Consider the following 8,451-nt stretch of genomic DNA (forward strand, 5'->3'; position numbering starts at 1 on the left):
TTAAATCAAAATTGAAATTATACATTTCACAATTAAAAAAAAATAATTTAAAGCATTTTCCACATTTAGAAACACAGATTAAAATTAGTGGTCAATGCAACATTCAACAGTTTTGTTGTGAAATAGAAAATATTAATCAAGAATTTGAAAGACGTTTTTCTAATGTCAGTCGCTTTCAAGTTATTTTTGAATTTATTTCATTTCCGTTTGGAGAATATGACATCGAAGATATTTCTTCAAATTTAGCTGATAACTTCCAACTAAATTCAACAGACATAGAATCAGAAGTTTTAACAATAAAATCGGATATCGTCTTAAAAGGACGCGCACATGAAAATTCGTTTTGGAATTTAGTATCCGAAGAAAAATATCCGTTATTAAAATCTGTGGCATTGAGGATATTTGCATTTTTTGGTTCGACATATTTATGCGAAGCAGCATTTTCACAAATGAAATTCATTAAATCAAAATTTAAAAGCAATCTAACTGACAACCACTTGATGGCATCTATGCGATTATGTCTTAGTGAATATAAACCCAATTTTAATAAACTCAGTGATAAAATGGAATGCCATGCGTCCACATCCAAAAAATGAATTATATATATTGATATGAATAAATAATTTAATTACCATTCAATGCGTTATTTTTTTCCTATTTCTGAAAATGTCGATCGCCATTAACCAGCTAACATTTACGTCGATCATTGAACATTAAACTTTGCCCACCCCTGCTCTAGACCTTCTTCTGTTCACCCTGATCTCCATGATTTTCTTTGGGTGTCTGTCATTGCTCATCCTTCTCAGGTGTTTGTAGCGTACTGAAGTTGTTTTTTCTCTATTAGTTGTACCATGAGATCCTGCCCTAATACTTTCTCACCCTATCACGTTCCGTTCTTCCTTCCACTCGTCCTTAGTGCTTCATTTTTGACGCAGCTACTTTTGATCAAAGTTTCTCTGTTATCGTCCATGATTCGGCTCCGTATGTTAGGGATGACATATATATAAGGATTTATACAGAGGCATTTTCGTTTTGTATTTATTTCCTCCTTCTTTATTACTATTTTGTCAATAACGAATGATCCTATTGCTAAGGTCATTCCTTTCTGTTTGAAGTTATTCTTCTATATTTTTATGTTTCCTTGTAATTGACGTTGTTTTTTGGCTATTAGGAAGGTGTCATCTGCATATAATAGATCCCTTGTTGTTATTGGGTTTAAGTTAGGTATTCTAAGTTTAACCTTTTTGTTTCGTATTGGCATTTGATGCTCACCTGATTCGTGTAGATTATAAATAAAAGGGGACTCAGGCTATGGCCTTGTTTTAATCTTTTATTTATGCAGAATTGACATAGCCATCTGAATACCACATCTCCAGGTAACTTTTGGTCTTCTTCGATTCTTTTTTTTGTTGGTACCCACTGGAAAGCATGTTTTGGAAATGTTTGATCTGGCGTTTTCTCAATATATCTGTATCAGATTAGCTGTTTTTATTGAGTGTCTCCTATTATTGTTTTCTCCACCTTCATTATGCCCCTAATTCTTTCGTTTCTTACTCTATCTATTGTCTTTGTTTAAGGCTCTTTGTTTCCTGCCAAGTTTTTCTTAGCGTTTCTTTTCAGGTGCTATGTTTTTACACTTCAGATATCGTATTCTTGTTGTTCCCTTGCTCATTCTGCATTCTATTTCCTTTCATGCCCTCCCATCCCTTATTATTTTTATTTCCAAATAATTATATTCGCCGCAGGAATCAATTTTACCACTATTTTTTTACTGTCAGTTTTTCTTGTCGTCTAATACACCTATATTTTTCGAAAACTTTTCTTGGCATAAATTCCAGATCCTCTTTATCATGTGTAATTCCTTGGCATGATCTTCTACATGTCTTCAATATGCTACATAATCATAACTTATTTTATAATTAGGTACTCAGAAAAAAGTGTTTTGGATACACTTGAAGTAAACAAATCGCCATCAGTTTTACGTGTTTAAACGACCTTTATTGAATACTTCTTAAAAAGTTACAAATCTATAACAGACGATGCATATTTGATTACCTAACTACAGGCAGACGTTTCAGTTCACACCCTCTACATTTTAAAATAGAGTACTTATACAAAAGGAAATATATTGACAATCTTCATTTAAGGATAAACCTTCATTGTCAATTACATTGAATTTTATATTTCTTAAAAGTAATATATCAACATCAACCTTAAAAAAAAGCATCTACAAAATCTTATGAGCTTCTTATAAATACAAAGAATATCAAACATACTATAATTCTTTTACTTATTCGACAGTAGATTCCTCAGAGTCTGACAATAATTTGTCAGACACTGAGGGTCAAGCTTGTTTTGTTTTCAGTTTTAAGGCAATAACGTAACGTTGAGCAACACACAAAGGATCACTGTAACCTTCAGCATAACTTGGATCTTCAAACAACAATACATATTCATCCATATGAGTCGCAGGTTGCTTATTTACAATAGCTTTATAAAAACAGGTCGTTTGTGGATATAAAGCCATCACTGAAACATTTTTAAATCATTAATCATTATATTAATGTAAATTTTATTTAATCTCTTACCTACTGTTCCTAGTGGAAATAAAGCACTTGAGTCAGTTTCAGGATTTGCTCTCATTAAGGGTAAAGGTATAACTCGTCGCTTACTCAACGTGTGACGTTCCTTTTGATTTTGTTCTTCCAAAATATCATCAACTTCGTACTTATTCGTGGTGTGATTATAACTGACTACTTCCGCTAGGATGCAATCACCATCACCGTCGGCTACTTTAACCAAAGCGGCCACCATATCGCCAACCTTGGCTACATAATTTGGATCGGCGGGAACAGCACCGCATAAAGGCGGTGGCTTTTCACCAATTTTACTTACGAATAACGGAAGTGTTTGTGCAGAACTTAGTAACATTTTCATCCAAGGACCGCGACGAATGGTGTCTTTATTAATTGTATGACGAGTCTAACAGTGATAAGAGAAAAGATATAATGACAAAATGAAAATCATAAACAAATATGAAATTTCGAGAAAGCATAAGGGAAAAAATTATAATAATTTAATAAATACCTGAATTCTACGTTCGTTTTTAATGTTCCGTATTTCGGTGATTTTTTGTAAAGCTTTTCTCAAGACTTCTTCTTCTTGTTCAGCGTGAGCTATTGCGTTTTTGTATAAACCTTTTAATTTCATCTGTAAAAAAGATCAAAGAAAGCTTTAGTAAAGAAAGACCGAAAAAAATCTTAAAACTTCAAATTTTATTAAATTTAGATGATTAGACATAAATATTATTACACTTTTAGATAAACTTAAGAACATTGTTTTTTTCTATCAAGAATATTGACGAATTATAGCTAAACTTGACCAGTAAGAAAAGGCAATCTTTACGGTGGATAAAAGGCCACAAAATATCAATAGAAGAGGACAAGATAGCAACCAGAGTATGGAGAGCACGTGCAGAAGAGAAACAACTACAAGAAAGTAGTCAAATTGGCCAAAAGAAACTCTTAATCTCTTAATTCAGGAAGGTGGTGAGCCACATACGAGGAAAATTTGGAAAAAAAGCAAGGAGCATAAAAGACAATAACAACAACTTAAAAGAGAAAACGGATGGAAGTATGGAGAAATCATGAGGAGAAATTCAAGGGTGAAAATGAAGCATGAAAGGCAGCTAGGGAGGACAAAATAGTACCAGTAATGGCATGGTATAGGCCGAAGAAATTAAAGAACTCTTCTAAACGGTATGGAGATTAGGGCGAATACCAGCAGATTGGCAAAGAAAGTTAATCATCCCTATATACAAGAAAGGGGAATCGACACTATGTGAAAACTACAGCGCAATATGCCTCATTAATATTATTGCAAAGCTATACTCCAAAATCCTGGAGACTTGCTTAAGAACTTGCATTGAAGAAGAACTGCACGAAGAGCAGGCGGGTTTCAGACCAGAACAGCAAACACAAGATCTTATTTTTTCCCTGCGCTATATAACTGATAAGTAGATTAGCAGAGGGAAATCGGCATACCTGGTGTTGGGAAGACCTTTAGCATGTTCTTCTTTCCCACGAAGAACAGGCGTTAAACAGGGGGACAGTTTATACCCATTGCTATTTGTAGCTTTATTGATGAAGTGGTGAAGACATGAACAGAAACTTCGGCTTTGATATATGCAGAAATTGTAATAGGCTGTATTCGAGTGGTCAGAAACTCTAAAGGAGAGGGGCATAATGTTGAACAAGGTGAAGAGTCAAGTTATGATGGTGACGAGGACAGACTAGGAACAGGTGGATAACATGCACATCGAATCAACGTCTCACCCAGGTCAGCAGTTATCAATATCTGGACACGACAATCCACCAGACTATCAAGGTTTACTATGCCTTGAATCGATGTGTGTTTGGTAAGGTTAAAATAAGACGGAAGGCCAAGACAAGGATTTATTAAGCGGTCATTAAGCCTATACTTACTTATGGCAGTGAAAGCTGGACCGCAAATAGATGTGACATTAGTAGGATTAATGCGGTCCAAATGAAATGCCTCCAGAGGGTTGCAGGAAAAACACGACGGGACAAAATACATAATAGCCGTATTCGAGAAAAGCAGAAGAGGTCGAAAGAATGACTGAGGATAGATAGGTGTCCTGGTTTGATTACATAAGACGAATAGGATAGGTGAGTAAACCACCGATATACATGGAGGCTAGAGCGCAGGGAAGGCGGCCAATAGGAAAACTGAGAACAACATTGGAAGAGACAGTAACGCAGCTTGTGGCCAGATGAGGGAAGGATGTGCAGCAGCTCAAGGGTCTTGCTGGGGAGAGGGAAAACTTCAGAAGATGGATCCAATGCCACAATAGAAGCACGCTGGGGAAGAGAAAGAAAAAGAAGAAAATTAAACAGAACATAGAGACTACCACAAAAATATGATGATTATTTTTATGAAATTGTTGAAGAACTAATTATTTCTTGCTTTAAATAATTAGGGTACAAAGTGTGTGATAGTGATGATAAATGCTTTTAGGCATACTCAACAAGTAGATAAAGTTCGTCTTTCTGCTCCAAATGTTATGTAAACATGAAGAAACCTTTCAAAAAAATCATTATGGGAAATAATTTGCTATTATAAGTCTCATATTGAATAATTCTAGGTAATCAACAAATTAATTAGAAAGAAGGGCCCCGTTGCAAGCCCTTTGAACAATCTTGGGCTTTTTTAAAGAGTTACTATAATAAATATGGTCAATCCAGTTCTGTAAAAGATCTGTAATGTAAAAGAATGATTTCTAAAAAGTTCTTAATCATTATATTGCATATATGTAGAAAAATAGTATCCACCACTGTGAAGAATTGATAAATACTTACATTTTTTCAATAATATTTATATTAGAAATTCTAGTTAAGATACATATTTTTTATTTTGTTAACTATATTGTTATGTTAATTATAATTATTAATTTTATAACATAAATATTACTCAGCATAGGTTAAGTTTTTACATCAACAATTAAATTAGAACCTTACTTACTATTTAATGTTTTTTTTTTATAAAATTCTGGCACTGATTAAAAAAAATAATAGACTGTTTATTAACACGTTGGCTGCCATGAAGATCACCGGTGTTCCTCAGAAAACTTTCACTAATATGCCGCGAGGATCACAGTGGATCCTCAAGTCGAAACCAGTTTTGAGACTAGTTCCTGAATGTTTTCTTCACTTTCTGTTACTTATAACGACCAAGTGCTGAAGTGATAATTAGAATTTATAATTTTACAAATGGGTGTAACTAGACGTAGGCCTATAAAAAAATTGAAAGAACATGAACTTGCAGCCTCACTTGAGAGTGCTGATGATTCTGAAGGAAGCTTATTCTCATCATCCTGCTCGAAATTTGAGGTGGTCATCGGAATCTGGGGATGAAGTGGATCCTGAAACGTCAGTTCAAGAGGAAGCTTATTCAAGAGGGACAAATTACCGCTTCATATACACGATTTAGGCTCAGAATCATACAAAATTGATGACATTGATACATAAAATCAAGAAAGTGTAACTGCCATGCAGATATACCGGAAGTTTTTTGACGCAAAAGTTTTGAGTGTTATTGTTCGCGAAACAAATAAAAATGCTGCAACTACTATTCAAGTCACGCCAGAATTAATAAATGGGTGGATACCAATGAAGATGATATGTGGATGTTTTTTGCTGTCCTTTTTTATATGGGATTTGTAAAGTATCCTAAAATAGCTGATTATTGGTCCACCAGCATTTTATACAAAAATTGTATCATTCTAAAAGTAATGAGCAGAAATAGATTTTAACTATTGCTGAGATTCGTTCATTTTGCTGATAATTCGACGGCTGATAAAAGTGATAGGTTATACAAAGTTAGAAATCTAATTGACATAATGAAGAAACGATTCAATGTCGAATATGTGCCTGGAGAAATGATTGCTGTTGATGAAACAATGATTTCTTTTCGTGGCCGATTATTATTTAGACAGTACATTCCCAACAAAAACCACAAGTATGGAGTGAACATGTTCAAGTTGTGCAATCCAATTGGTTATACATTGAGGATATCACTGTATTCTGGACAAAGTTACTGGACTGCAGTCTGCTGGACTTGCTGAAAGAGTAGTTATGGAACTTGCAGAGTCATATTTATCTGAAGGGAGGCTTATAGAGATACCCATTTATTAGGTACCCTAAGGAAGAACGGAAAGTACTTACCAAAGGATATCATGACAAAAAAACTAAAAAAAGGAGAAGTGGTTGGTAAACAAAATTCGAAAGGAATTGTTGTTGGAAAGTGGAAGGATAAACGCGATGTTTACTTCCTAAGCACAAAACATACTTTGGAAAAGATGATAACTGGACGAAAAAAAACAGGTTGGGAGAGGAAGTTTGTAAGCCAGTTGCTGTTTTAGAATACAACAAGGGCAAGCAAGGGATAATACACCTTTCAGATCAAATGTCAAGTTATTTTACGCTCTTGAGAAAAACCATCAGATGGTATCACAAAGCAGCTTTTGAGGTTCCATTGAAAACTGCTGTAGTCGCATTGACTGAAAAGCGCATTGCTTTTCATTTACAATCATTTTCACAAAAGGAAAATTCATATTGCCTCATTCAGGGAGATACTAGTGCTTGAGATGCTAGGTATTGAAGAGAATTACGTTACACCAAAACGTTCAGATTCGCTGAAGCACATCTTAGTGCAAAGTGAAGAAAAGGATAACAACAATTGGCAAAAAAAAAAAGATGTACAAATTGTTACGCAGAAGCTGCAAAAGAAGGACATTCAGTGGCACAAAAACAAGGAAAATTAGTTTCCACAAGATGTCATGTTTGTGACAAGTATATGTGTCTTTCATGTTTTACAAAACTGCATTGAAAATGCAAAGATAATAAAGATAATTTGTGATCTGGGATTTTGGAGTAAAACAGTTGTTACTGCAGTGCCATGAGGATCACCGGTTAACTCACATTTTTTTGCTTTCTACCCTCATATATACCATTTACATGTAAAAAAGATTTCGTTTTTCAAAAAAGAAACTCTAATGTACCATTTTTTTGCAGTGGCCCCTAGGGAATTACTTAATTGGTTGTATGGTGGCAGCCAACATGTTAAACCATATATTATTCTCATCTTACCTGATAATGTTGTGAGGATTTCTCATCTTGAGAGTTTTGCATTTTCTGAATATTATTAATCCCATGTTCACTTTGTTGTCTCTTCTTCTCAATGTCATGCACCAATTGGTACAAAGCTTTTAAACGTTCTTGTACATGTTGGGCAGCTATGGTATCTGCTGTTAAAGGCATTTCATCTATTTTTTTTAAATTTCAGCAAGAATCTGAGTTGAAAAACCTTTGTAAAGCTATTGCTTGGCACCAAGATAAGCAAACTAACAAGGCTAAAAACTAAAAAAATCAAGTCGTATTATTTATAAAAAGATTTAATTTAACTTAAAGTTGTAATAATACTTACTAAATTACATAAAGTGGAAGGATTTGTCAGTTGATTTAACATAAAATGCAACATCTAAACAATTTTTGACGTTTAACTCTGTCAAATTGGTTTTCTAACCTATATTTTTAAAGTTTGTATTAATAGGTGACGATAATTACAGGAAACTGTACTTTATCATATGATTCCGAAATTTTGATTTTTCTTTTATAAGTTGCTAAAATTCTAATCAGCTGAAAATGTTTACCCAAACCATTATTTAAGTTAACATTGTGAAATTGTAGTATGTATTAATTTAACCTTTAGTTATTGACAAGAGAACGGATAATTTTTAGAGAAAATTATTAGAAATCAAATCGAGATTTATCATAGTGTTTATCACCATTTATTATTATCACTTAGCAAACGGTTCTTTTCCAGGATGAAGTGTCAACACTACGAGTAGAACCCTGCCATAACAACCGCGCA

The 8,451-nt window shown here is 33.9% G+C and overlaps 1 protein-coding gene across 1 annotated transcript; it reads right to left on the minus strand.

The window, feature by feature from the left end:
- Nucleotides 1–1,976: 1,976 nt before the first annotated feature.
- Nucleotides 1,977–8,434, minus strand: LOC111429389 (SAGA-associated factor 29). The gene is made up of 5 exons (XM_023065288.2): nucleotides 8,005–8,434; nucleotides 7,668–7,937; nucleotides 3,088–3,210; nucleotides 2,589–2,982; nucleotides 1,977–2,529 (listed from the first exon to the last, which is right to left on the minus strand). The coding sequence occupies exons 2-5, from the start codon at nucleotides 7,836–7,838 to the stop codon at nucleotides 2,345–2,347; spliced, it is 873 nt and encodes a 290-aa protein (XP_022921056.1). The 5' UTR covers nucleotides 7,839–7,937; nucleotides 8,005–8,434; the 3' UTR covers nucleotides 1,977–2,344.
- Between the last annotated feature and the right edge of the window lie 17 nt (nucleotides 8,435–8,451).

This window comes from Onthophagus taurus, chromosome 7 (assembly GCF_036711975.1).
Source record: "Onthophagus taurus isolate NC chromosome 7, IU_Otau_3.0, whole genome shotgun sequence".
Lineage (NCBI taxonomy): Eukaryota > Metazoa > Arthropoda > Insecta > Coleoptera > Scarabaeidae > Onthophagus > Onthophagus taurus.